Genomic DNA, 26,419 nt, shown 5'->3' with positions numbered 1-26,419 from the left:
GAACTCCTGCCCTCCAGGAACTCCCAGGCGCACCCCACTACACCAAAAGTATCCGGCCCCTGTGCTCGGGACTGACAGAAGGACCACGCAACCCAGCAGCACGCGACGCGCAGGCGCAAAAGGCCGAGCGGTGGGATCAAGCGCAGCCCCGGTCGGCGGGTGCGCGTAGGCGCAGCCCTGCGTAGGGCTCGGGGGCGGAACGATCCCGTAGCGCCTACGTTCGTGGGTAGGCGGGCCTAGGCGTGTAGTGGCCGCGCCGGCGCCGTTCGCGCAAGTGTGACGTAGAAATCGTGCGCCGCCACCGCCAGTGGGCCTGGGGCTCGCGGGAGGGGAAACGGGAGGAGGAGGGGGAGGTGGTGGAGGTGGAAGCCTGAGCAGAGCAAGAGGCGGCCGCGGCGGGGCGGCTCAGCGGCGCGGCGCGCGGCCCAGAAGCGTTGGAATCCTGAATTGAGGCGGCTACGCCTTTGAAGACAGCAGGAGTGGCGGGGCCGCCACCGTCACCCGAGAGATGAGCCGGGAAGCCTGAGGCCGGAGACGCCCGCCCTCGGGCCCGTCAGCCCGGCTTCACCGCTCCTGGTGAGGACGCCCCTTCCCCTCCCCCCCCCAACCCGTCCCCGACCTCTCCCATTCCTGGACCTCATTCCCACCTAACCCGGGCCCAGGAGGCCCTTGAAGGGATTTCTTAAGGCCCTCGCGCTCTGAGCAGTCCAAGCCTGTAGGACTATACCGGTGCTGGGACACATTCTGGTCCCCGGAGACAGCTAGAGAGGGGGGCTGGGCCAGCCGGGCTCGCGAGACTCAGTTCTTTCCCAGCGCCTTGATTCCGTTGCTTAAGCACCGATGCGGTTCTCCTTCAGTTTCCTTTAAAAATTCTTCCATGTCATTAGATTCTACTACCTAAACCATAGTCCTGGCATCCCCATTTACTCCTGAGATGATCTGAGCATGCCCCCTCTCCTCCAGTTCCTTCCAGGGTTGTAGAGAACTCTCTTACCACTCTAGACCACTGTTTCCCTGTGGAGGTTGTGTTCTCATGTGCCATATCAGTATTCCCGTGCTGAGCTATATCCCTTATTAGGATCTCAATGAGGACATTACTGGAGGTTTTAAAACAGAAGTAAAACCTGAAAGTGTTCCGTTTGACCAAATAAAATCCCCAAGGCCTGCTGCTCTAGCCATTCTCCCTTGCCTTTATCTGGGTAGGGGAGAGATGATGGCACAGATGCTAAGGGTTCCCTTGTGGACCACGTTAACCAGAAATATCTGAAGTTAGTTTTGCTTTCTTTCCCTCTTTCCTTTTTGCATCTCTCTGAATCCTAGTTCATTTGCATCTGATTCCAGAACAGGCATGCTGAGGAAGAAAGGCAGTATCTGGGGTACAGAATGTTTGGATTATGACACTCCTTCGTTTTACAGGCTCCTGGAAGATGAAAGAGACTATACAAGGGACCGGGCCTTGGGGGCCTGAGCCTTCAGGACCTGGCATAGCCCCAGCTTACTCAAGCCCTAGGCGGGAGCGTCTTCGTTGGCCCCCACCCCCCAAACCCCGACTCAAATCAGGTGGAGGGTTTGGGCCAGATCCTGGGTCAGGGACCACAGTGCCAGCCAGACGCCTCCCTGTCCCTCGACCTTCTTTTGATGCCTCAGCTAGTGAAGAGGAGGAAGAAGAGGATGAGGAAGATGAGGAAGAGGAAGTGGCAGCTTGGAGGCTGCCCCCTAGATGGGGTCAGCTGGGAGCCACCCAGCGGCCTCGCCCTCCCCGCCCTCCCCATCGAAAAACCTGCTCACAGCGCCGTCGCAGAGCTATGAGAGCCTTCCAGATGCTGCTCTACTCAAAAAGCACCTCGCTGACATTCCACTGGAAGCTTTGGGGGCGCCACCGGGGCCGGCGGCGTAGCCTTGCACACCCCAAGAACCATCTTTCACCCCAGGAAGGGGGTGCGACGCCACAGGTGCCATCCCCCTGCTGTCGTTTTGACTCCCCCAGGGGGCCACCTCCCCCTCGGCTGGGTCTGCTAGGTGCTCTCATGGCTGAGGATGGGGTGAGAGGGTCTCCACCAGTGCCCTCTGGGCCCCCCATGGAGGAAGATGGATTAAGGTGGACTCCAAAGTCTCCTCTGGACCCTGACTCGGGTAAGATGGGAATAGGGTGGAGGAGTGGGTGGGGAGAGCTAAGATCCTGGAGGACCAGGAGCCTCTTGCTGGGCCTAATGAAAACTGGGCCTAAGGAAAGTGAGATGGCAGAGTGAGGGCAGCAGTGGTGGTGGTATCCAGAATAGCTGTGAAATGTCTTAAGCCCCACTTTGAGCAGGAACTAAGGGGAAGTAGTCAAGGCTGGGGTACAGAATTCTTAAGTAGGTGTTCGATCTGTGCATAGAGGAGAAAAGAAGACATGGTTTAGAAAAGTCAGTCTTGTCCACTTGAAATCCCTCTTCATTTGGCCTTTGAGGATAAGGGCCCTTGCATGTGCATCTCCAGAGGGTGCCATTTTCGTAGTGGTGGGATGGGATCTCTGAGTAGTGAAGAGTACATCACCTGTATGGTTGTGTGTGGCATTCTCATTCAGAATAGTTTTTTTTTTTTTTTTTTTTTTAGAGAACCACACTAAATAATTTAGGCTTTCTGTGTCTTTGTTAGTTGAGTATTTATGGAGCCTTTGCTGTATGCCAGGTATTGTGCTAGGTGCATCTCTCTAACTTCTAGTCTTGTGTTTCTCCTATGAGTACAGTTGACCCTTAACAAGGTTTGAATTGCGTGAGTCCACTTACATTTGGAGTTGGCCCTCCATGTCTGTGGGTTTCACATCTGCTGATTCAGCCAATCATGAATCAAAGACTTTTTAAAATATATATATCTTCATTTACTTATTTTTAAATATATTTTTATTTAAAAAGGAAGAGAGAGAGAGAAACATCAATGATGAGAGAGTCATTGATCAGCTGCCTTCACAGCCCCTACTGGGGATCGAGCCTGCAACCCGGACATGTGCCCTGACCGGGAATCGAACCTCAATCTGCTGGATCATAGGTCGATGCTCAACTGCTGAGCCACACTGGCTGGGCTCAAAAGACTATTTTCAGTCTGCAGCTGGGAATCCACAGATGCAGAAGCCCAACTATATGCATTGTTCTCTGCCATTTCATATAAGGGATTTGAGCATAGATGAATTTTGGTATCCACAGGGATCCTGGAACCAATCCCCCACTGATACTGTGGGACAGCAGGATTTTGGGGGGAGTTAAAAGTTATACTCGTGTGAGGGGTATGTGGTGTCCCTAATTCCCCTTGTTGTTCAAGGGTTAACTGTAGTAACTCTTCCTCTTTATCCCATTAGAACCTCTTGGACGTGCTTATCTCATGCTTTAGGGCCTCCAGTCCTTAGAGTTTATGTTGATCTTCCCATTGCCTTTTGATCTTAGCCAATTTTTCATCCCCATCCTGTTCCCTGCCCTACAGGCCTCCTCTCTTGTACTCTGCCCAACGGTTTTGGGGAACCACCTGGGCCAGAAGGGGAGCGAAGTCTGGCACCCCCTGATGCCAGCATCCTCATCAGTAATGTGTGCAGCATCGGGGACCATGTGGCCCAGGAGCTTTTTCAGGGTTCAGATTTGGACACTGCAGAAGAGGCAGAGCGGCCTGGGGAGAAAACTGGCCAGCATAGCCCCCTGCGGGAGGAGCATGTGACCTGCGTGCAGAGTAAGGAACCCTAGAGAACCTAGTCTCTTTCCCTCGGCAGACTTCTAGATCAGAGCCTGGAGGTCTTACCCTAGTACTCTGTCCTTTCTCCATTCAGGCATCTTAGATGAATTCCTTCAAACTTACGGCAGCCTCATCCCCCTTAGCACTGATGAGGTAGTAGAGAAGTTGGAGGACATTTTTCAGCAGGAGTTTTCTACCCCTTCCAGGTGAGGCATGAAAGAGATGCCCTTTAGAAGAGGGCTGGGACTTAGTGGATGGGCAGAGAATGTGGCTGCTTTTTCTGTCATAGGGATGTACTTGGGAAGGAGAAAGCTAGAACTGAAGTGGGTGATCTGCAGGCAAGGTGCCAAGTCCTTGTAAGCCGACTGGGAGGGTCTTTGCCTAGGATCCTGAAATACTGGGTTTACCTAAGTATTTGTATACTTCTTTCTGAGGAGTAGGCCTTTAGCAGGTCTCAAAAGGACCCATGACCCAAAAAAGGAGGGGAAGATTAGTTTAGACTCTTATCTTCTGTGTGCCCTAGCCCCCTTGTCTTTTGAGTGACTCCATCCTTGGCCTACTCAGGAAGGGCCTGGTGCTACAGCTGATCCAGTCATACCAGCGGATGCCAGGCAATGCCATGGTGAGGGGCTTCCGAGTGGCCTATAAGCGGCATGTGCTGACCATGGACGACTTGGGGACCTTGTATGGACAGAACTGGCTCAATGACCAGGTGAGGAGAGAAATAGACCCAAGAGGGGAATTTAGGGAGCACGGTATCTGAGGCCCTCTTCATGGGGTATCTCTACCCATGTCACACCCTCCATGGCAAGTTGTCTCCCATCTTCTCCCCAGGTGATGAACATGTATGGAGACCTGGTCATGGACACAGTCCCTGAAAAGGTAGGCCTAACCAGGTACTTCAGTCCCCAGGAGAATTTCCACAGTTCTCAGCAGCTTTTCAGTCCCTTTTCTCTCTCCCATTTTCATAAAGAGGGCCCTAGTTTCTGGGGAGAGGTGGTAGAAGGTAATCTGTTAAATATAAATCTATAATCTTGGTCCTGAACTTAACAATTCTATTTCTTTCTCCCAGTCTTTAGTGATTTCCCCTTATGGCTAACCCACAGATTGGGATGGGAAGCTCTAAGATAAAGTTAAAACCATGTATGTTTTTTTAACCCTCAGTAAAGTGGAATGCAGGTTGTTGAAAGCAGTCCTTAGAGCCATAATGAAATGGAGAGGAAGCTTGGAGGGCCTGAGGTTTTTAATTCCATCCAGCTCTTTTTTATCATTGGCACAGGTGCATTTCTTCAACAGTTTCTTCTATGATAAACTCCGTACCAAGGGTTATGATGGGGTGAAAAGGTGGACCAAAAACGTGAGTTATGAATTCACATCTACTTATGTTAACACCTTGCCTTTAAAGAATTAGAGTTCTGCCCAGCCGGGCATGGCTCAGCAGTTGAGCATGGACCTAGGATCCAGGAGATCGAGGTTCGATTCCCAGTCAGGGCACATGCTGGGGTTGCGGGCTTGATCCCTAGTTGGGGGTGTGCAGGAGGCAGCTGATCAATGATGACTCTCATCATTGATATTTCTCTCTCTCCCCCCTCCCTTCCTCTCTCTGAAATCAATAAAGATATATTTAAAATAAATAAAAAATAAAGAATTAAGAGTTCTATTTTTATGAGCTCTTTCCTTAACCTGTTCATTCAGTCTTTCAAATATTTATTAAATGTTTTTGTGCTAGGTACCATTCTACACACTAAGGATACAGTGTTAAGTAAGGAAAACATACTGCCTTTATAGGGTGAGAATAAATAAGCAGGTTAAGTTTCAGCTAGTGAGAAGTGCTATGAACAAATTAAAACAGTAATATAGTAGCATGGGAAGTGGGAACTTTATATTGGGTAATCTGGGAAGACCTCTTTTAGCTGAGGAATGATGAGCCAGCCATGTGCAGATTTGGGGGAAGAGTGTTCTAGGCAAAGGGAACAGCAAATACATGGGACACAAAGTGAGAGAGAACATTTGAGGAACGGGCCTATGTGGTTGGAACAGAGTGAGCAAAGGGGAAATGATACAGAATTTGACCAGAGTAGATTATGTTAAGGCATGGAGGGTAGGGTAGATTTTATTCCTTGTGTACTGAAGCCATTGAAGGGTTTTAAGCGGGCTGTGAAGGGCCTCATGTTTTGAACTCTTATTTCAACAATAAATTAAGGGGGGCAAGAGTGGAAGCAGGCAGACTAACTTAGGAGAGTAGCACAGAAGTCCATATGAGAAGCTTGGGTCAGTGTGGTTATGGTAGAAATAGAAGTTTTACCTAGGGTAAGTTTTGCAAGTAGAACCAATAGGACTTTCTGATGGATTGGATGTGGGAAATGAAGAAAAGATGAGAATCAAGGGTGATGCCTAGGTTTTTGGCCTGTTACTGGGGAAAATACTTAGGGGAAGAGAAGGTTTGGTGAGGGAAAAGTTATTTTCTCCCCTCCAGTTAGTTTCCCTGCCCTCCAATTCAAAGGCCAGGAAGTTTCTACAGTAATGTAGGACCATTGGCTCCAACATTTCTTAATTTCTGTCCCAGGATTCAAGAGCTTACACCCTCAGGGATCTGGAAGGCCTGCTTCTCCCAGTAGAGGCAAAGTGACCTACAGTGAAAAGAACTTCGCCTTCTAAATACCTATATTTGAGTCCCACCTCTGGCATTTCTTCTATGACCTTGAGCGAGTTACTTTCCTTTTTCAAGCTGCAGTTATGTCATTGTTAGGTTGAACATGAGAACATCCTCAAAGGATTGTTATGTGTTAATTGAGCATTTACTAGGTGCCAGGCATTGTTCTTAGTGCGTTATGGATATTAACTAGTTTAATCCTCATAACAGATAGGTGAGATAGGTACTGTTATTTTTGCTCTCTCACAAATGAGGGAACTGAGGTATAGAGAATTACGTAGCTTGCCCAGGGTCATAAGCAAGTAAATGGAGGAGTGGATTTGAACCCTGGCAGTCTGTTTCCAGAATCCTGGGCCTGGGCACCTAGCTACTAAGCACTTCTACCTTTAATCTGCGGAAAGTACTTGGCCCATCCTGGGTTATCGAGTGTTTGTTCTGACACCACTTCCTCTGTCTTGCCTTCCTCCCTAACCCCAAGTATATAAAACATCCAGATGTTGACCCTTGCCTGGCAATCCAGGGGGCCGGGTCTTGTGTTCTGCCCACTTGGCCTCTTGCTTGCTCCTCCATTCTTTAGAACCTCAGAGCAGTAGGAGGGACTTATGTGCTGTCTTACCTGACCTCTGACACTGCCTTTTTAGGTGGACATCTTCAATAAGGAGCTGCTGCTAATCCCCATCCACCTGGAGGTGCATTGGTCCCTCATCTCTGTTGACGTGAGGCGACGCACCATCACCTATTTTGACTCGCAGCGCACCCTAAACCGCCGCTGCCCTAAGGTTTGTGATGGAAGGGGAAAAATAGGTAGAATTGGGGAGGTCCAGTTTCAAGGCATTCTAGGCAGAAGGGCAGGTTTGGGGTCTCAGAGAAGCAACCTGGGCTTGGTGCCTCTGACCACCACACCATGAGTTCACTTCCTCCATTTCTCCATCTGCATAGCATATTGCCAAGTATCTACAGGCAGAGGCAGTGAAGAAAGACCGGCTGGATTTCCATCAAGGTTGGAAAGGTTACTTCAAAATGGTAAGTTTCTATGGGGATAGTGGTAGGAAGCAGAAGTTGGAGCCACATCCCTAGCAGTTTCCAGGTAAAGGGCCTACCTTCTTTCTATTCTCTAGAACGTGGCCAGGCAGAATAATGACAGTGATTGTGGCGCCTTTGTGTTGCAGGTAAGCAGATGACAGTTGGGTTAAAGGGTTGGGAGGGAGATGGGAGGCTGTTCCACATCCCTCATTTGGCTCATAGCCACTTGTGGAGCAGGGAGTAATCGTATGTGTTGGAATGCAGAAATCCTGGCTTCATTGGTCCTCTCCTAGCTTTCCCATCCCACATTGGTCTGGTCCTTGGTCTCTGGCTATGATATATCTGCCTCCTTACCCCTATTGCAAAGTGTGTTGTTTTTTCTTAAGACTAGGTATTTCATGTACTAAATAAGAATCTAGGATTTAGAGTCAGACTTTTTTTGAATCCCAGGCTATAGGACCTTGTCTCCTGTTTGTGAAATGGGCACGTTCTCTGAAAGATCGAATGAGACATATCTCATATGAAATGTATAGCACAGATCCTGACTTGAGGGGATGCTCAGTAAGTGGTTCTCATGGCCTGCTTTGTTAACACCTAGTACTGCAAGCACCTGGCCCTGTCTCAGCCATTCAGCTTCACCCAGCAGGACATGCCCAAACTTCGTCGGCAGATCTACAAGGAGCTGTGTCACTGCAAACTCACTGTGTGAGCCTCGTATCCCAGGCCTCAAGCCCATTCATTAATGGGCAGGGGGACATGGGAGACCCTTCCTTCCCAAGAAACTCCAATTCCTTTCCTCTCTTGCCTCTTCCCACCCAACTCCCTTTGGTTTTTCATATTTAAATGTTTTAATTGATTTCTGTATTTTTTTTTCTTTTGAGAGAATACTTGTTGATTTCTGACGTTCAGGGGGTGGCTGTGGAAAAGCCCCTCTTTCCCTGTCTACAGGGGAGTATGGCCTTGTGGCCTGGGTGGGGCAGTGATCCCCCTTCCATGTGTATGGGTAGGCCCAGGATAATCTGTGCTGGGGGTGGTGGGCGGGCAAAGGGATTACTGCCTGCCAGATCTTCAAACTTTTTTTTATATATATATATAAATGCCACGGTCCTGCTCTGGTCAATAAAGGATCCTTTGGAGATACATAGTGGTGGTCTTCCTTAAGGGGCCTCAAACTTAAGGGATATGCTCTGTCTCAGGCTTTTCTCCAGTCAGTGCTCTTAGCTACTTTTATGGGGTCTTGAGACTTAAGGGGCCAGCTTTGCATTCCTGGCTCAGACAGTGCCAACACCATGTCTTAGTCACCAAAAAGAATCTCCCACCCAGGGGAGCAAGGGATGGAAGGGAGAGTAGGTAATCCTTAAAAATAAGGGAGCTTGAGAGGTACTAAAGTTGGGGAACAGGACACTTACGGGAGCCAGCCAGGGTTCATGGGAGTAACCCCAAATGCTCTTAAGCCCAGAAGTCATTTTATTGCTCTTCCCCTTCAGCCAGGGGAATCCTCTCAGTCGCTAGGGTATGACTCCTGATCCCATCATCCCTGGTACACTTGGAACACTTCGGGGGTTTGTCCTCTTTCCTGAGAACAAAATGTGGTTCTAGTGAAGGAGACCTGGAGCTGAGAAGTGGAAGTCCCGGGAGCCCGGAAGTCCCTGGAGGCTGAAACCTCGCCCCCCTTGCATGATAGGGCCTACTAGGCCACATGACTAAGGCACTATCACCTCCGCACGTGTAGGGGTGCAGGGCCCCAAGATGGCTGCCAGGCCTCGAGGCCTGAGTCCTATATGTCACTTCCGTACCGGTGAGAAGGGCGGGCCCAGTAGCCAATGAAGCCGTGGGGCGGGCCACCAACTTGATAGGCGCTGAAGTTACCCAATGGTAGCTACGTCCCAGAGCGCCTACAAACTAACGTCACGCCGAGTTGCTGAGCGCCGGCAGGCGGGGCCCGGGCGGCCAAGCCAATGCGGTGGCTGGGGCGGGGCCGGGCGCTCTATAAGTTGTCGATAGGCGGGCACTCCGCCCTAGTTTCTAAGGATCATGTCTGCGAGTCAGGACCCCCGGTAAGGAAGGCATTTGCTAGAGGTTGGGACTACTTACCCTGCCGCTCTCTTTCGAGGGCCCCGCGGGGAGGAGGGGGAAGCTGAGGCCCACCAGTGTTGCGGGAAAACCAAGCCGGGAGGACCGGTCCTGGGGGAGGGACGGGGCAGGTCCACAGCAGAGGGCAAAAACAGCTCCGCTTTTGGGGCCTCGAGTACGAGGTTCGTTAGGCCTCGACCAGAGACAGTACCCAAAACCCCGGCCCTGAGTGGCGAGACGAGGTCGCGACCTAGCATGGGAAAGAGAGAGAGGCGGCCGCAACCGTGCGTGACCCAGAGCCGGGCGGTCCGGTTGCCTCGCTGCCCGAGGGAGGTCTTGCGCGCGCTCGGATTCCTCAGGATTCTGGCGATACCACTTGCCAAGGCGGGGGGGGTGGTGGCCTGGGTCCTCGCGTCCAGTTGTTGCGTCGCGTTAAGATACGGGTCGGGGAAGAAGAAACCGGCCGTTTAGTGTGCTGGTTTTCTTGACGGCCAGGACTGAGCCTAACCCCGAGGAGCCACCCGTGTGAGGCGCCAGGAGCCCACCCGGCGCCGGGCGGGCGGGTCCATTTTGCCGCACAAGCCGGGCAATTGGCAAACTGCGGATGGGCAGGTCCACTCTCCTTCGGGGGTGAGCGCCCTGAGGTATGGGGAGGGCGACGCCATTTCGCGACGGGGGCGGGCGGGATGTGGATTGTTCCATGGTTGGGGGGAAGACACCACGGGGTGGTCGAGGGAGCGAGCACATGGCGGCCTGATGTCCTCCCCTCCCCCAGCCCGCTTCGCCTCTACGTGTTGTGCAATCTCCCCATTAGCTAGCTCTGCTGGGGCTCATTGTGCGCGAGGCCGCCACCGCCCGCGGCCTCCCACATCCGGGCACCACAGGGGGGGGAGCTGGGTTGGAGGGGGGAGGGCGCGCACGGAATGACGTGGGGGGAAGGGGATGTCCTTTAGATTCTGGGAGGTGAAGGGCGGGACTTCCGGAGTGCTGGGGCCGGGATGGGAGGTGCACAGGCTTGGCCTTGGAGCTGCCAGGCCCGAGACACGTGGGCCCAGCGGTAAGCACCACCTTCAGGCCTCTTAAGCGCTCGCGGTATGGTTTCTCCCGGTCTCCGGATCATCTCGGAGAGTTACCCCATCATGTCCCGATGGTGTGGACCTAAGCTGCTCCTGGGATGGGGCAAAGGCCTGATTCAGTTGTAAAGTAATTACTGTGTCTTCTAGGAACTCTGGTGCGGGTTGGGTGGGTCAGGGAATGAAGACGCCATCATGCAAGGCAGATTGCTGGTTAGGAAGAGCTGGCTGTCAGGATTTCATACTCAATGCTTTAAACCAACAGATCCAGAGACAATGGCCCCGATGGAATGGAGCCTGAAGGCGTCATCGAGGTGAGATTAAAGCCCTTACCACCATAACACTTAATTTCTGGTAATGACAGTGCCCCCTGGTTTCTGGATTAGTGGTTCAGTGTCTTAAGACTGAAACCAGAACCTGGGCTTCATCTTTAATGCCTAGCCTAACTCTGAAGTAGTTAAGCTCTCCTCACCGGGAGTCTTAACTTTCATAACTTGTTTAAAATATTCGTATGTACGAAGTACGTCATCCAAAGCCTCCAGCTTCACAGTTTACAAGTGTGCTGGTCCCTAGAGTGACCAGGCCATCTAGAGTCATCTGGCTTCCCTGGAGGGGGAGGAGAGGTTGTTTCCTCTGAAGCTTTGAAGGCACAAGATCCTGTTTGCTCCAGTGTAGAGCCCTATTTCTACTACTTTGATTTCTTTGTATCCTACAGAGTAACTGGAATGAGATTGTCGATAGCTTTGATGACATGAACCTCTCGGAGTCCCTCCTCCGAGGCATCTACGCCTATGGTTTTGAGAAGCCGTCTGCCATCCAGCAGCGAGCCATTCTTCCTTGTATCAAGGGTAAGATCCCTCTGTCCCCAAACAAGTTCTGGATTGCCTCTGACTGGGAAGAGTTTGCACCTAGTTTGGGGTGCTTGTCTCATCAGCTAGGGACAAAGTAACTCCTTGTTTATCCCAGCTATTTTTTGGCCTGTGCTTTAAGTACAGTATTTTGGCTAGCTCATAACTTCTCCTTTACAGCTGTGTTTCTAGCTTATTTCTTGCAGTACACTAAGTTAATGACCAGACCTATTCCTATAAGTGTACTGGTAGTGGTAGAGTTAAGTCTGTGAAGCAACCTTATGCCTGGCACATAGCTCCATTGGGTGTTTATTGATTTTGTTTGGCAAGGCCTTGAAAGTCCCATGATCTCAAAGTGTATGCCCTGTACCATATCAAGTTTTTCTCCTGATTTTAGGTTATGATGTGATTGCTCAAGCCCAATCTGGGACAGGAAAAACAGCCACTTTTGCCATATCGATTCTGCAACAGATTGAATTGGATCTAAAGGCCACCCAGGCCTTGGTCCTGGCACCCACTAGAGAATTGGCACAGCAGGTGAGAGTGTAGCTTATTTCCTCTCCCCTGAAGGACTGGTTTAGAAATAATTAGCACAATCCAAAAATCAGAGTATGCTCTCCATCCACCACCACCTTGGAAGAACTGCGGTATCTTCCCAAACAAAACAAGCATTATTTCCTCCACCCATTCGCTGAGTCAAATGGGAAGGCTTCTGGGTGGAGCCTGGCTGGCTAAGCAAGTTTGGTGGATGTTTTATAGACAACTCCCTCCCCCTGGCAATGGGCAAGGAGACACCTGATTGGTGGTGTTGCTCTTATATCAATCAGGGGCAAAGCAGATGTACAGTCCTTAGTTCATCCTAGCTTGATGCCTGTGTTGGTGGCCAGAGCTGTTTCATGCCTGAGGCACATAAAATTACAATTACTCGGTCTTACAGGAAAAAGGGTCAGAAACACTGGTGTCCTGAGTAGATTAGGCTTGGGGGGGTGGGGGTTTTAAAATGTTTTGTAGGGATGTGATTACTCTGAAAACTCCTAAATACTTCTAAACAATGGCAGCATAAGTAGATAGTTCTAGTACAGCTCCGTTATAGAACTCTTATGTCTAGAACATGCTTTTTAGGAGTGAACATGTCACCTAACATAGTTTTCTTGGCAGTCATGCAGTAGGACATGGATGTGTCATTCTGGACATAAAACTTGATGCTATGTAATAGCTGGGTTACTATGGGCTCTCAGAAAGTTAGATGGGGTGTAGCATGGTAAGCCATATTGAAATTATTTCAGAGGGCAGGTACCGTGAATCACATTCTCAGGAGCCAGAATGTGTTCAAATCCTGTGTCTCTGCCACTTAACTGTCAATGTGGTCTTAGATGCATATAACCTGCCTGTGTCAGTTCTGAAAAGTGAGTTTTAATAATAGTACATATCTGAGTTGGAAAAAATAAAAACCTGAGAAGTACTTAAAATGGGGCCTGGCACAGTTGTAACTAATACATGAGCACTTATCTTTTCTGGGTTCAGATACAGAAGGTAGTTATGGCATTAGGAGATTACATGGGTGCCTCCTGCCATGCCTGCATTGGGGGTACCAACGTGCGTGCTGAGGTGCAGAAGCTGCAGATGGAAGCTCCCCATATCATCGTGGGCACCCCAGGCCGTGTGTTTGATATGCTTAACCGCAGATACCTGTGTGAGTATCTTAATTTTCTGGTCTTCTGGATTACTTTCCTTTTCTTGCATGCTTTGCCAGTTTTTCCACTTGGCCACAATCTTGTTGCCAATGAAGCTCGTTTTCCCCTGAAAGAGTTGCTCTGTGATGAACCCCATGCGTGTCATCTGAGGCTGGCTTCCCTGTCTCAGCCCAGGTAGTGTTCTACTTCCCAGGGCTATTGTCTGGCCTGACAAGGGGGGTTCCTGGCAAAGGATCAAAATTTGAATTCTGAGAGCAGACCACCTGTCCCTTTCTGGCTCTTTATTGGGAAAGTTACACATATTTCACATTTCCCTAATTATCACTTACTGATGTTTTGTCTTGTTTTTTTCTTTTTTTGTTTTCCTGTAGCTCCCAAATACATCAAGATGTTTGTACTGGATGAAGCTGATGAAATGTTAAGCCGTGGGTTCAAGGACCAGATATATGACATATTCCAAAAGCTCAACAGCAACACCCAGGTGAGAAAGACATTTAGAGTCTTGTCTCTATAGCTGATTCTTTATAGGTTGTGGTTGGGGTAATAGAATAATGTCAGGTGCCAGAGGAACCATACAGAATTCTAGTCTCTCCTCAAGCCTATTTGTGCATTAGCTTGTTTTAGGTGGCATGGAGTATCTCCTATCCTGAGGCTGCTCTTTTTTCTTATTAGGTGGTATTGCTGTCAGCTACAATGCCTTCCGATGTGCTTGAGGTGACCAAGAAGTTCATGAGGGACCCCATTCGGATTCTTGTCAAGAAGGAAGAGTTGACTCTGGAGGGTATCCGCCAATTCTACATCAATGTGGAACGAGAGGTGGGGCCCAGTGCAGGAGATCGACCTGGTAGTAAGTTGTTAGGGATAGCCCCTGACTGATTTTTCTCCCCAACTCACCCCCAGGAGTGGAAGCTGGACACATTGTGTGACTTGTATGAAACCCTCACCATCACCCAGGCAGTCATCTTTATCAATACTCGAAGAAAGGTTGATTGGCTCACTGAGAAGATGCACGCCAGAGACTTCACTGTCTCTGCCATGGTGAGTCCCCCCCCCTTGTTAACCAGCAGTGTATAAGAGTCGTTGGCCCACTTATAGCCAGTTCTCAGAACCAATATGTCTACACTCTTCTGTTTCCTGTTGTAGCATGGAGACATGGACCAAAAGGAACGAGATGTAATCATGAGGGAGTTCCGCTCTGGCTCTAGCAGAGTATTGATTACCACTGACCTGCTGGTGAGTAGGTTGGGGAATTTGGAGGAAACTGGGGAGAAACCAAGGTGATTCCCTCTCCAAGGGGCCCCAATAGTGCCTCTCTTCAGGAAAGTAGCAACTTGGAATAAAATCTGGCATGCCTCAGGTTTTCCGGGGAGAAGGTGATGCATCATTTTCTTTGCCTTCCTTTGGCTGCCTACATGTATATTTAAGTCCCAAGTTCCTTCTGGGTAGCTTATGCTCTCTTATTCACATGCTGAAGCTGTCGTCTTTCCTTGCCATAGGCCAGAGGCATTGATGTGCAGCAGGTTTCTTTAGTCATCAACTATGACCTTCCCACCAACAGGGAAAACTATATCCACAGGTGAGTGCATTTATCCAGCCCCCTCATGCCCAATCCTCCCTGGACTGAAGCTTCTTGTTTCCTGTTTACCATGTCCTCCTGTATCCTAAGGTATCCTTCTTTTCTAGAATCGGTCGGGGCGGACGTTTTGGCCGTAAGGGTGTGGCTATTAATATGGTGACAGAAGAAGACAAGAGGACTCTTAGAGACATCGAGACCTTCTACAACACCTCCATTGAGGAGATGCCCCTTAATGTTGCTGACCTCATCTGAGGGGCTGTCCTGCCACTTCACCCCAGCCAGGGTTCTCAGTCCTTGGGGGGCTGAGGAGAAGCAGGAGGGGGGAGGGAAGGGAGCCAAGGGATGGACATCTTGTCTTTTTTTTTTTTCTTTTTTTTTTTTTTTTTTTCCTTTGAATAAATGTCACTTTTTGAGGCAAAGAAGGAACCGTGAACATTTTAGATACCCTTTTCTTTGGGGTAGGCTCTTGCCCCAGGCGCCGTCTCTTCTCCCAAAAACACTAATCTACTTCCCTAACCCAGTCAACCTCCAAACCCGAGGCTCTCCCTGCTCCAGCCAAATTCCTCTGAAAATGATTCAAGGGTGTTATAATGTCACTCAACCTCATTTACTGGACCAAATCTGGAGGGAGAACCCCTGAGTTAGGTGGCCCACGGGATTGTCCCCAGGTGGGGGGGGGGAGCAGGGGAGAAAAAAATAGTAGCCATTTTTACATTGTTTTGTATAGTATTTATTGATTCAGGAAACACACAAAATTCTGAATAAAATTACTTGGAAACTGCCTGTTCGGGCTTCTCATTTCTTCCCCGTCCCACCTGCTATGGGGTATATATTCTCCCCCTACCAGTTAACATTTACCCTTTTGTTGCTTGGCTACAATGGTTGTACTGAATAGTGTGACCTTTCTGTAAGGAGTTGGGCCATCATCATCACAAGTGCCTCACATGTCTCAAGAGGAAGTGATGGAGGGAGAAATGGGACTGGCAACTTGATTTTTACATTGAACGTTTTCTGGGTTTCTCTGGAAACGAGGTTGCTTCTCAACTGGTTCTGTAATCACTTGCACAACAGTTGGGTTTTGCTAAGGTAGACAAATGGGTCCCCAAGGGTCAACTGCTTCAAACTCCTCCCAACTCATTCTCCCTACATTATTCTGGTAACTCCCTTCAGTGAAGCCAGGGCCAATCATCTAATGACAAAAAGTGACTAAGAGATTGGTGGCTGGGGCTGAGGTGCCTGAGTCAGGTTGGGGGGTAGGATTATCTTAAATTATAGGAAGTTAAAGACTTTCATTTCCTCCTTTTCTAAAAGAAAGCGGGGAATAGGCTAGACTGGGTGAGCAGCCAGTACTGACAACCTAGAAAGAACTCTGGGTGAGGCTGTTCCGCCATGAGGCTTGCTGTGCTTTTCTTGGAGGCCTTGCTGGGGCTACTAGCAGGTAAGGAAAAAGGGGCTTGGGGGAGAAAGCCCCTAGGAAGGAGCCTGCCCCTGGGTTGCTAACCGGTCTTTCTTCTGAAAGCCCAGGGGACGGGGAATGACTGTCCTCATAAAAAATCTGCCACTCTGCTGCCATCCTTCACGGTGACACCTACAGCCACAGAAGGCACAAGTAGCCCCGGAACAACCAGCCACAGAACTACCAAGAGCTACAGAACCACCACCACAGGCACCAGCCATAGAACTACCACCACAGGCACCAGCCATGGACCCACAACAGCCACTCACAATCCTGTCAGCACAACAAGTCATGGAAATGCTACAGTTCATCCAAGCAACAGCACTACCACCAGTCCAGGATCTTTTACAAGTTCCCCCCATCCAGGACCACCTCCACCCTCTCCAAGTCCTAGCCCAGGCTCCAAGGCGGCTATAGGAGACTACACTTGGACTAATGGTTCCCTTCCCTGCGTCCATCTACAAGCCCAGATCCAGATTCGAGTTCTGTACTCAACCCAAGGTGGAGGAGAGGTAAAGCTAAAAGGGGTAAGGGGATGAGTGTCTGCTAGGGCTCAGAAGGGAAGGAAGAGAAGGGGACCGATAAACGGTGGGGTTGAAAAAAAGGCACCTTAGATGGCACGGCTGTGTAGCCTTGTTACCCTCTTAACTTCCACAGGCCTGGGGCATCTCTGTACTGAACCCCAACAAAACCAAGGCCCAGGGAGGCTGTGAGGGTGCCCATCCCCACTTGCTTCTCTCATTCCCCTATGGACAGCTCAGCTTTGGATTCAAGCAGGTACCTCACCCCTCATCCCCCTCTCACCCTCCAAGTACCCTATCCCTATCAACCCCTTGCTACATTCCCTCCTCTGTGGACATGAACACCACTCTCCCCCTGCTGCCCTGAGCCTTCCTGGTCACTTCTGCAGGAACCACTGCAGAGCATTGTTTACCTGAACTATATGGCTTTGGAGTACAATGTGTCTTTCCCACAAGCAACACGTGAGTAACTTTCTCATCACCTGTACTGGATATCTGGACTCCTAAAGGGACGTAAGCTGGGGGCTGGGGATATGGATATAGAGCTGACTGTTCCTTACTCTTTTAGAGCGGACATTCTCAGTTCAGAATTCATCTCTTCAAGAACTCCAAGCCCCTTTGGGCCAGAGCTTCAACTGCAGAAATGCAAGCATCATTCTTTCACCAGCTTTCCACCTCGACCTGCTCTTCCTGAAACTACAAGCTGCTCGCCTACCCCCTACAGGAGCCTTTGGGCCAAGTAAGACCTACTTCCCTCCTTGAACTCTCCCACTGCACTGAAAGCCCCTACTCCAGGCAACTGCCCTCCCCTTCTCTACAAGACTGCCATTCTCCCCCTTCCATTTACTGCTGTCATCTCTCCTCACCAACTGCCTATTTGCTAACACCCCCCACATTCCTTCCTCTCACCTTTATCCCACTACCACCATTGTGATGCCTACTTGCCCTATCTTTCTGCCAGGTTTCTCTTGTCCCAGTGACCAATCCATATGGCTGCCTCTTATCATCGGCCTGATCATCCTCGGCCTCCTCATGCTGGTGCTTGTTATCTTTTGCATCTTACGGAGACGTCAACCCGCCTACCAGCCTCTCTGAGCATTTGTCCCAACACCCAGGGCACCACTCAGCTGACCCAAAGTTTTCTCCCTTCCCTTTGTCTTGAAGAACAAAAGCAAAGATAATGCAATTGGGAGAACTGAGGGGAGATGTTCATTAAACTCGACATTCCCCCTCCCCCATTCCCAGTGGGAGAATAGTAAAACCTACTCAAGTCTTCATTTTTGGTTTTCCTTGTCCTTCCTGCCAAGATTAAAAGCCCTGAGTTTGTCAAAATCCTTCCTGTGCCTTACGTGGTTGAGTCTTCGGGAGCTGGTGAGGAGGGATGAGAATGACAGTGTGTGACCAAATACACTCATAGGGTCATCCCCCAAAGACTGGTGCGGCTGGTGTTGGTTGAATCTTCCTTGCCTCCTCCCTTCCTTGTTCTGGGGGCCCCTGGCTGCTCCAACGCCTCCTTCCCTCCAATCCAGTAGAGCCACCCATCTGGAGGCCTTCTTCCTGACCCTTATGTGCAATTACAGGCGAAGCACGCAATAGCAATGAGTGTGGGTGGGAAAGTCATACTTGTGTCATTTTGTTTCCAGAGGATGTGCTAGTGGCTCCTTAACAACAAGAATGCCTGCCCTGCCCACCAAGTCCAGGGATGGCTCTACAGTGTGATTAAATTCTTGTTGCACCTGGGATGCTATTTCACTTGAAAAGGGTTTCATCAACAATGGGAGCAGTGGGTACTATAACCTCCACATACAGTTACCTTCTGTGTTCCTGGGAACAACATAACCTCCAGCCTGGGCCACCCAGGGAGCCAACCCTGATGTCCCCAGTGGTGGTGTACTTAGTGGTGGTGGGTAGCACCCCCAGGGCAGCCTGTGTCTAGATTCTAAAAAAGCTCTGCCAGATAGCCACAGCCTGCACCACCGACTGCCATTCACGCCCTTTCCAGTAGGTCATGGTGCAGTTGCTGAGGAGCCAGAATGGGACCCTCCCAGTTGTAGGAGCCCTTTAAAGCTATAGAAAGCAGCCACTGGGACCTGGAGACCTACCCCATTGTAGGCAAGCCCCCATGTGGCAGAGTCCCAACAGCCCCACCAACCCCTCACAGACATCCCCCTACAACCTTGCAAATTATGGCAAGAGAATCACTGAAGGGGCTGCAAGACAGCGCAGTGCTCGCAGCAGACACCCAGCTGCCAGAACACGATGGCCAGTCCCACCTCCACCGTGATAGCTAAGCGGTCGTGTCCCAATGCTGGGCGGCAGAGGGCATCTCTCCCGCCGGGTAGTCCAAGGTGCCCTTTCCCCAAGGGGAGCTGCTGGGCCCACTTGGCCTTGTTTAAGCCCTTGCACAGCACGTGGTCACAGAAAGCAGAGGAGCGGGCGTTTGCCCAGAGGTAGCGCTGTGGGAGAGAACACACAGGGCCCTGCCAGGGCTGGGCTCCCCAGGGGACCGGGGCGGGGGGGGGGGGGGCTGCCCCTCCCTGAAACTGGTTCGAGTTTCCCACCTCCTCCTTTTCTGCTTCACTGTCCCGGTCCAGCAGTTGCTGGCACACCCATTCGCCAAGGCTTGGGTGAACCAGAGGAGAGAAGCATGGCCCTGGAGGCTGCTTCCTGCAGGCTGTCCTGCTCCTGCCAGTGCCATTCCCTCTGAAAACTCCGCGAGAACTAGAGTTAGGTACAGCGGCCCCGTCCAACGCCATTTTGGAGACTCACGCTCCTCAACTTTGAACAATGTAAAGTCAGCAGGGAGAAAACAAGATGGCGCCGAGCAGAAGCGGAGAAAAGCAGGAAGATAAATCCTGCTTCCAAACTGGAAGCGTAAACAAAGACTCAAAACAAGTGCGCAGGCGCACAGCTTTGGCAGGCTTTAAAATTAAAACAACAGGGAGAGTGAACCCAAAACAGGGTCTCTGGACAAGACCTATTTTACGCTACTAAAGGTATGATGGCGTCAGAAAGAGCGGAGAAGCGGGTGGGGGGACGGGGGCGGTCCAGCAAGTCGCGGGAAGGCAGAAGGCGGAGTTCCCGAGTGCGCATGCGCACCGTAGGTCAATGACGGCCTGAAGAAACTGGCGGAAGCTATCTTTACAGTATGGCGTCCGAAGCTGACGGGCTGCTCAAACGGCTACTGGTGCCGATTCTTTTACCTGAGAAATGCTACGACCAAATTTTCCTCCAGTGGGATTTGCTTCATGGTGAGTTTATTCGGAATGCAAAGTTCTGCTGGAGCTTCCTCGGACCATAAATCGGGCGTGACTGCGGACTAAGCCACTGCGGTGACTACTGCACGCCGTGCTGGACGGAAATTACTTATGAGAGGGGCGGAAGTGTTTCGGTCTCCTTAGAGAGAGGACGCCATTTTGGGGCTGGGGTATGTGTGTGTCGTAGGATGGAAGTAATTCTCTGTGTAGTTTATGCTTCAAAAACGACAAAAGGCCAGAAGACTCAAATTTTGTAAAACAAAGTTAAAATACAAACAAGTAGTTCCAACCTTTAATAGATCGCTATACTTCAGCAGCGAGGTCAAACTTGATTGCAGGCCTCTTACGAATTCAGGCCTTCAGCGGCACCCCCAAAGATTTCTGCCATCCTGATGGCTTTCCTCTTAGCCTCCACGTTTGTGCGTGATCTAATTTTGAAATAACTTGGCTTCCTTCCACTTTTTACGAAGCAACTCCGCAGCAAGGTCCATCTCATACCTCAGACCCTTTGGGAAGCTTTCCCAGTTTGCCCCTCAGTTCAAGGTACCCCACTCTGTTTTAGCCGAATTCATGACCCGTGAGAATCTGACTCCCACTGGGCCAAGCTCCTTGAGGCGAAGACTTAATGGCTAGAGAAAATGTGGGTGGCCACAGCATAAAAGTAAGCCCTGGAAGGGTAGGGCCAGGGACAACGGGTTCAGGAATGAATGGTAAAGAGGAGACCTGTTCTTGAAAAGAAAAGCCATGAAGTGGATCGCCTAGTTGCTGAGCAGGGGAATAAAGGATCAGAGTGCTCTTGGAGTACCCTTGGGCATTGTTTAGCTTTATACAGGGAAGCAGTGGAGAGTCTTTGAAGGAAGACCGAGGAGTTTATTTTTTTAGTTCTCACTGGAGGACATGCTTAGAGAGAGGAAGGGAGAGAGAAACAGATGGGAGAAACATTGATATTGCCTCCCATATGCTCCCTGACTGAGGATCAAACCCGCAACCCACGTATGTGCCGACTGGGAATCGAATTGGCAACCCTTCAGGGTGCTTGGGACAGCACTCAACCAACTGAGCCACTCAGGCCAGGTGAGACCAAGGAGTTTAGATGTAATCTTCAAGGAATGGAAAATTAGGTTGGAGGGAAGGAATGGTAAAAGCTGCCTTGGAAAGTCACCTCATCTGAATGTGATGATTTGGAGCAGTAAGGACCAGACTGTTTTCACCTTCCTCCAGACAACCCAAGGCTTTCTTTTGCGGGTATGTCATAAGGAGCTGCGGCAGCCCACAGGAGTGCTTTAAGCCTGTAGGCCTGTACTGTCTCCTGAAAGCTCTAGCCTGGGTTCCAGGTCTCTCTGCTTAACCCTTTTTTTCTTCTCAGTCCCCTGCCTGAAGATTCTCCTCAGCAAAGGCCTGGGGCTGGGCATTGTAGCTGGGTCACTTCTGGGTATGTATTTAATCTTCCATTCTTGCGGTTGTGATGGGGATGGAGTACTAAAATGCCGTAAAAACTGGATGGGTCCCTTAACCAGAAATGGGGTTAACATGCTTCCTAGTAGCTGTTGTGTTGTGCTCCCAAAGGATACTGGCTCATCATGCCTTTCTCATCCTTTCTCCAGTAAAAATGCCCCAGGTGTTTAAAATCCTTGGAGCCAAGAGTGCTGAAGGGCTGAGCCTCCAGTCAGTAATGCTGGAACTAGTGGCATTGACTGGGACTATGGTCTACAGCATTGTTAACAACTTCCCCTTCAGGTGAGGAGTTTGCCTTTTATCCCCAAGGTAAATGCACATAACTCTAGTGGGGTTAGGGTGAGGGAGGTAAAAGGGAAGGAAAAGCTTAAGCCCTTTTGGAAATCTAGTCATCACCTATGGAGATGATGAGAGGTGAGCATCCCACAAATGCGCAGGATCCAAGTGAGTCCATCACAGGTGGAGGTGGTGGTGCTGGGAGGTAGGAGGTAGGAACCAGTAGGGCTGTGGAGGACAGGGAGTAATCAGATAATTGTGTCCCCAGATGGATGGGCTATGGAGGCTCTTCCTGCCTCTTTCCAGGCCCGCCTTTCTTCCTCCCAACTCTTGACTCTGCAGCTCTTGGGGTGAAGCTCTATTCCTGATGCTCCAGACAATCACCATCTGCTTCCTGGTCCTGCATTACAGAGGACAAACTGTGAAAGGTGCTGGGGATTTACCCAAGAGCAGGCTGTGGCTCTCAAGGAGCCTTGCTGGCTGGGAACTCAGGCCTGGGGAAGCCATTGTACTCCAGAGGTTGATGAGTACTCCTTGTCTCCCTGACTTCTAGGTGTGGCTTTCCTAGCAGGTTATGCCCTGGTCCTGCTGGTGCTGCTTTCACCACTGACACCCCTGGCTGTAATCACCCTACTCCAGGCCTCCAATATGCCTTCTGTGGTGGTGGGGAAGGTGGGTACTGGGAGCAAGGGAAAAAATGATCGGAGGGGGGACTGAGTGAGGGGCAGAGTGGGAGCTCTGTGTGGGAATATTAGACTGAGGAAAATGGGTGGGGGGGGGATCTGATGGGAACATGGGAAGAATTCAGATGATAGAACGAAGGGTCTCAACTCCTGTTCTAGCTGCTCCAGGCAGCCACCAACTACCGCAATGGGCACACAGGCCAGCTGTCAGCCATCACAGTCTTTTTGCTCTTTGGGGGCTCCCTTGCCCGAATCTTCACCTCCATTCAGGTGAGTTCACCTTGTCCCCTGTAGGGGGCACTAAGACATCTTACCTCTCCCACCTGAGAACTTAAAAGCTTCCTGGTCTCTGGAACCTTTTTGGGGGGGTTCTGCTGAAGAGTGACCCTAGCTCTATTTCTCACATCCAGGAAACTGGAGATCCCCTCATGGCTGGAACCTTTGTGGTCTCTTCCCTCTGTAATGGCCTCATTGCTGCCCAGCTTCTCTTCTACTGGAACGCAAAGGCTCCTCACAAGAAGAAAAAGGAGTAGTAGGCCTGAGCTGCCTACTGGAGTCCATTCCATGTTTCTATTCGTCCACCTAACCTCAGGGTCCTTCTGAACCAGCCTGCTGGTATAACTTTTAATCATTCTCCATTCCTCTGCAGATGTAGCTTCTTGAGCCAGGGTTTGTGTTTCTGTGGAAAGGCATGGTTGGTAGACCTAATCCTTAGAAAGGAATTAGAGTAGAGATTTTCAGGCTGTCATTTGATATTTATTGTGCACTGTCCTGTGTATACACTATTAAGTAACCATTTGCCGAGAGTCTTCCTCTAGCAGTTTCTAGCTGCTTAACTATTCTGGGCCAAAGTCTTGCCCTGCCCTCCCAGCTCCTCACTTCCCTTTTGGCCTTAAGGGGACAGAGCACTAGGGGCTTATGGCTGCCTCCTTCCCCCAGGCTGACTGGGACTGTTGCCTGGACCCCAGTGCTGGGTGGGGGACGGGGGTGGTGGTGGGGGATGGAGAATGACTCAGTCAGGGCCCCAGGGTGGGGTGAGGAGGTTCCTGCTCTGGCAGGTCCAGGCGGAAGGGAGTGGAGACAGTGCTGGTTCCTGCTGTAGTGTAGAGGGAACAGATGGGGCAATAAAGACTCGGAGACATGGATTAATTGTACAAAACAGTGTTTGTCCTACAAAAAAATACAAAAAGTTGTGTTGCTTCCCCTAACTTGGGGCAGGGTGTGCAGGCCTCCTCTAAAACTGTGGTCCAACAGTGCAAAAGAAGGGTTTGCAGTTTGGGAGTAGGGGGTGGTTCTGGAAGAAAAAGAGGTTGGAGCCCTTCCCAGGAGGTCCATTACCTATGATTGTTAGAGGTGGGCTAGGGGCATGGGGGCCCCTGAGAGGGGATGGTTGTAGGGAGTGGGAGAGCCTGGGGATAGGTAGGGGTTGTAGGGGGGAAGCAGCTCTCCCTGGAGCCTAGTGTTACTCTGATGGAGGGAGCACGTTGAGGCCTCTGGTTTAGAGTGGGAAGAGCTGCAAAGAGAGAAACACTGGGGTTAGAGGGCACTTCCCTAGGTTGATGGTGCCAGGCAGGGTCCCCAACAAGTATGTGAGAGCAGGTTGACCAGTTCTGGGCAGACAAGTAGAACCTACCCATCCCCAGCTATCTGGGCCCCACTAGGTACTGTAGGTCCGGAACCAGACCCAAGGCTGGCTTAGAGAGCAGGCTAGCCTTGTCGGGGCAGGCTCACCAGTGAGCTTGCGTGCTGTGCGCCTGTTTTCTTCTTTTGGGGCAGCAGGCCAGAAAGGATCAGAGTTGGGCTAAGCCTCTCCTTGCCCTAGGGGCTGAGAGAGGAAGCAGGGTCACACCAGGGCCAGAAGTAGGGGGGAATCGGAAATCCAGGTAGGTAACAAACACGGTCAACATCTAGGGGGCTGTGGTCTGCCCCTGCAGGGCCACCACTGCCAGGCTGAGATGGGAATGCCCTCCAGGAAAAGCCTGGGCCACCGGAACCCTCCCAAAGGAGCTGGGAGTGCAGGTAGTGGTGCTGCCCAAATCTTAATGGCAGCCCCCATACCCCCCAGGGAGTGGCCTCTGCTTTGGTGGGTTCAAGCCCTTAGTCAGCCAGGCCCTCTGGTATCTGCCCCACCTAGGCTCCAAGGAGGTGGGACACAGCTTCTCCTTCCTCACCGCTTGCTCCCAGACACTTACCTGTAACCACCAGGCAAGTACGATGTCGAATAGTTGGGGGGTTGGTACCCAAAGCCTCTGCTCCCCTGGGTGGTAGCGTACCCGGTTCCCCAGACCGGCCCGCTGCCAGCCACACCGCCGCTTCCCTGGCCGAAGTGGGGCAGCCCGGCGCCTGCGTTTTTGGTCTTGCGCCGTGGCCGGTACTTGTAATCGGGGTAGTCGCGCAGGTGCCTGGCCCGCAGCCTCTTGGCCTCCTCCACGAAGGGCCGCTTCTCGTCCTCGCCAAGCAGCTTCCACTGCGCGCCCAGGCGCTTGGAGATCTCCGAGTTGTGCATCTTTGGGTTTTGCTGCGCCATCTGGCGGCGCTGAGCAGAGCTCCACACCATGAACGCGTTCATGGGTCGCTTCACCTTCTCCAAGGGAAGGCCCCCGGAGACCACCGGGCTCTCAGCGTCCTCCCGCTCCTGGGAACTCGAGGATGAGGAGGCAGGGGCCGTGGGAGCGGGAGGTTCCAGGCTCCAAGCCTGGTCTTGTGAGGGGCCGGGTAGCGCCATGGGGATGGAGGGAAGCCCTAAAGGGGCACCTACACGCCTTCCAAAGCGAAACGTTGATCCCCAAACCCGGTATTCTTAAAATGTGTCTTCCTAGTATGGAGTCGTTCCAGAGAAACTCGTGTCCTTAAAAAGTATATATCGTCCCCAAGTTCAAAGTCTTTATTCTGGAGCCCCTGCTTCCAGCCAATCCTGCACGCTGTATAAGTGGAGTGCAAAACCAGCTGTGTGGTAACCGGTACAGGACAGGTTGCTTTCTCCTTTCCTCGTTGCGGTGAGTGCCAGACCCAGTCCCGCTCCTCCTACCTGTGGCTCGCTGGTCTCCGGTGGAGGCGGTAAACTTCCCGCTTAGTCTCTAGAGCATGGTAGCTGCCGTGCAACACAGCCCAGGTACCACAGTACTCTCACCTGCCCTCGGCGTCTGTGGCTGGCAAGTGAGCCAGGCCCGGAACGGCTTTTAACTGACTCTTCCCCCACGCCCTCCCAGCAGACCACGCCTCCTCAAGAGCGCCAACGTCCCCCTTAGGCAGACCCAGGTATCCTGTTCTTCCCAGCCCCCAACAGCCTTCAGGGTACCACGCCCCCTCCCCACCCAAGACCCAGATGTCAGGCCTCCCAGCCCTAGTAGCTCTGCACGTCGTCCCCTCCCTTCTTAAGCTTTGGCAATTTAAAGTCAATTCCTTTACACAATGGGATCAACGACCGGATCAAAAAGCCCTCAGGGTCAGTTGTGCTAGGAAGAATTTGGGAATACTCCATGCCCACCCCAACCAACCCTTTTCTTGTGCCCAGTGCCCCTCAAAACCCAACTTGCCCCTGGGGCAAGGAAGTCGAGCAGTTAGAGGGAGGCAGGCCATTTTTGTTGCCTGAGTCATCCCAGCAGGTGCTTGGGTGGTGTGATTCAACACTACTCCAGGTGAGAAAACTTAAACCCTCCCAACTCTGGCCCCCAAACAAAAGGCTTCACCACACGTTTTATCTTCAAACTTCACAGAGTTTGGAGGCAGGGAGCCAGGAACCCCAGGACAACTCCCCTGGGGCTGAGAGATCAGTGATGCGGATGCTGAATAAAGACTTGAATCCAGAACAGAGAACCAGCAGGAATGAGGGCTGGACATCTAGGGCCCCCCATTCTACCCAAGGCCCAACCCAAGCCCCAGGCTTCAGGTAATCCGATTAAGCAGCCGGCCTTGGCTCTTAGCAGAAACAGCTCCAGCTTGAAGCAGCCCTACCTAGCCAGCTGTGTGACTCAGGGTATAGGAGTGGCCCAGTTCCCTGCACCAGCAAACCTGGGGGAGGAGAGAAGCAGTAAGACACAGCCATTCTCCTCAACCAGGAGGGTGCCTGGACCTGGGGAATTTAAGATTGTCCAGAATTCCCAAAGTAGACCATCTATGGAACACTGTTAGA

The 26,419-nt window shown here is 51.2% G+C and overlaps 5 protein-coding genes, 2 non-coding genes and 2 pseudogenes across 10 annotated transcripts; 8 read left to right on the top strand and 1 right to left on the bottom strand.

The window, feature by feature from the left end:
* Positions 1-609: 609 nt before the first annotated feature.
* On the top strand, positions 610-8,515 carry SENP3 (SUMO specific peptidase 3). Its single transcript, XM_016222543.2, has 10 exons — positions 610-2,133; positions 3,457-3,696; positions 3,794-3,905; positions 4,264-4,411; positions 4,534-4,581; positions 4,979-5,056; positions 6,994-7,131; positions 7,292-7,375; positions 7,471-7,521; positions 7,974-8,515. Exons 1-10 carry the CDS (start codon positions 1,395-1,397, stop codon positions 8,082-8,084), a joined length of 1,749 nt encoding a protein of 582 aa, XP_016078029.1. The 5' UTR covers positions 610-1,394; the 3' UTR covers positions 8,085-8,515.
* Positions 8,516-9,399: 884 nt separating this feature from the next.
* EIF4A1 (eukaryotic translation initiation factor 4A1) lies at positions 9,400-15,006 on the top strand. 3 transcript variants are annotated; one of them, XM_016222545.2, is made up of 11 exons: positions 9,400-9,432; positions 10,787-10,835; positions 11,237-11,369; positions 11,767-11,906; positions 12,894-13,062; positions 13,435-13,544; positions 13,736-13,879; positions 13,964-14,101; positions 14,207-14,296; positions 14,560-14,639; positions 14,747-15,006. In XM_016222545.2, the coding sequence occupies exons 1-11, from the start codon at positions 9,410-9,412 to the stop codon at positions 14,889-14,891; spliced, it is 1,221 nt and encodes a 406-aa protein (XP_016078031.1). In that variant the 5' UTR covers positions 9,400-9,409; the 3' UTR covers positions 14,892-15,006. The 3 variants fall into 3 exon arrangements, with proteins under 3 accessions (XP_016078031.1, XP_016078030.1, XP_087682014.1); XM_016222544.2 differs by lacking the exon at positions 9,400-9,432 and adding an exon at positions 10,038-10,078; XM_087825888.1 differs by lacking the exon at positions 9,400-9,432 and adding an exon at positions 10,071-10,092.
* LOC148091199 (small nucleolar RNA SNORA48) lies at positions 11,404-11,518 on the top strand (annotated as a pseudogene).
* LOC148091198 (small nucleolar RNA SNORA48) lies at positions 12,138-12,282 on the top strand (annotated as a pseudogene).
* LOC148091197 (small nucleolar RNA SNORD10) lies at positions 13,181-13,319 on the top strand. Its single transcript, XR_015715949.1, has one exon. It is a non-coding gene; the product is annotated as a small nucleolar RNA SNORD10 (small nucleolar RNA).
* Positions 14,334-14,479, top strand: LOC148091196 (small nucleolar RNA SNORA67). Its single transcript, XR_015715988.1, has one exon. It is a non-coding gene; the product is annotated as a small nucleolar RNA SNORA67 (small nucleolar RNA).
* Positions 15,007-15,009: 3 nt separating the features above from the next.
* On the top strand, positions 15,010-18,145 carry CD68 (CD68 molecule). Its single transcript, XM_016222437.2, has 6 exons — positions 15,010-16,077; positions 16,159-16,607; positions 16,753-16,872; positions 17,006-17,078; positions 17,185-17,355; positions 17,578-18,145. Exons 1-6 carry the CDS (start codon positions 16,029-16,031, stop codon positions 17,709-17,711), a joined length of 996 nt encoding a protein of 331 aa, XP_016077923.2. The 5' UTR covers positions 15,010-16,028; the 3' UTR covers positions 17,712-18,145.
* A 1,601-nt stretch (positions 18,146-19,746) lies between these two features.
* MPDU1 (mannose-P-dolichol utilization defect 1) lies at positions 19,747-23,421 on the top strand. Of its 2 annotated transcripts, none has more exons than XM_016222464.2 (7): positions 19,747-19,867; positions 21,240-21,305; positions 21,478-21,610; positions 21,947-22,032; positions 22,158-22,276; positions 22,447-22,557; positions 22,698-23,421. In XM_016222464.2, the coding sequence occupies exons 1-7, from the start codon at positions 19,765-19,767 to the stop codon at positions 22,818-22,820; spliced, it is 741 nt and encodes a 246-aa protein (XP_016077950.1). In that variant the 5' UTR covers positions 19,747-19,764; the 3' UTR covers positions 22,821-23,421. The 2 variants fall into 2 exon arrangements, with proteins under 2 accessions (XP_016077950.1, XP_016077951.2); XM_016222465.2 differs by lacking the exon at positions 19,747-19,867 and adding an exon at positions 20,323-20,947 and having other exon boundaries at positions 22,698-23,420.
* Positions 23,422-23,432: 11 nt separating this feature from the next.
* SOX15 (SRY-box transcription factor 15) lies at positions 23,433-25,403 on the bottom strand. The gene is made up of 2 exons (XM_016222466.2): positions 24,480-25,403; positions 23,433-23,800 (listed from the first exon to the last, which is right to left on the bottom strand). Exons 1-2 carry the CDS (start codon positions 25,010-25,012, stop codon positions 23,635-23,637), a joined length of 699 nt encoding a protein of 232 aa, XP_016077952.1. The 5' UTR covers positions 25,013-25,403; the 3' UTR covers positions 23,433-23,634.
* Positions 25,404-26,419: the final 1,016 nt, after the last annotated feature.

Source organism: Miniopterus natalensis, chromosome 17 (genome assembly GCF_054644295.1).
Source record: "Miniopterus natalensis isolate mMinNat1 chromosome 17, mMinNat1.hap1, whole genome shotgun sequence".
Lineage (NCBI taxonomy): Eukaryota > Metazoa > Chordata > Mammalia > Chiroptera > Miniopteridae > Miniopterus > Miniopterus natalensis.
This window is presented reverse-complemented; position numbering and strand designations above follow the sequence as displayed.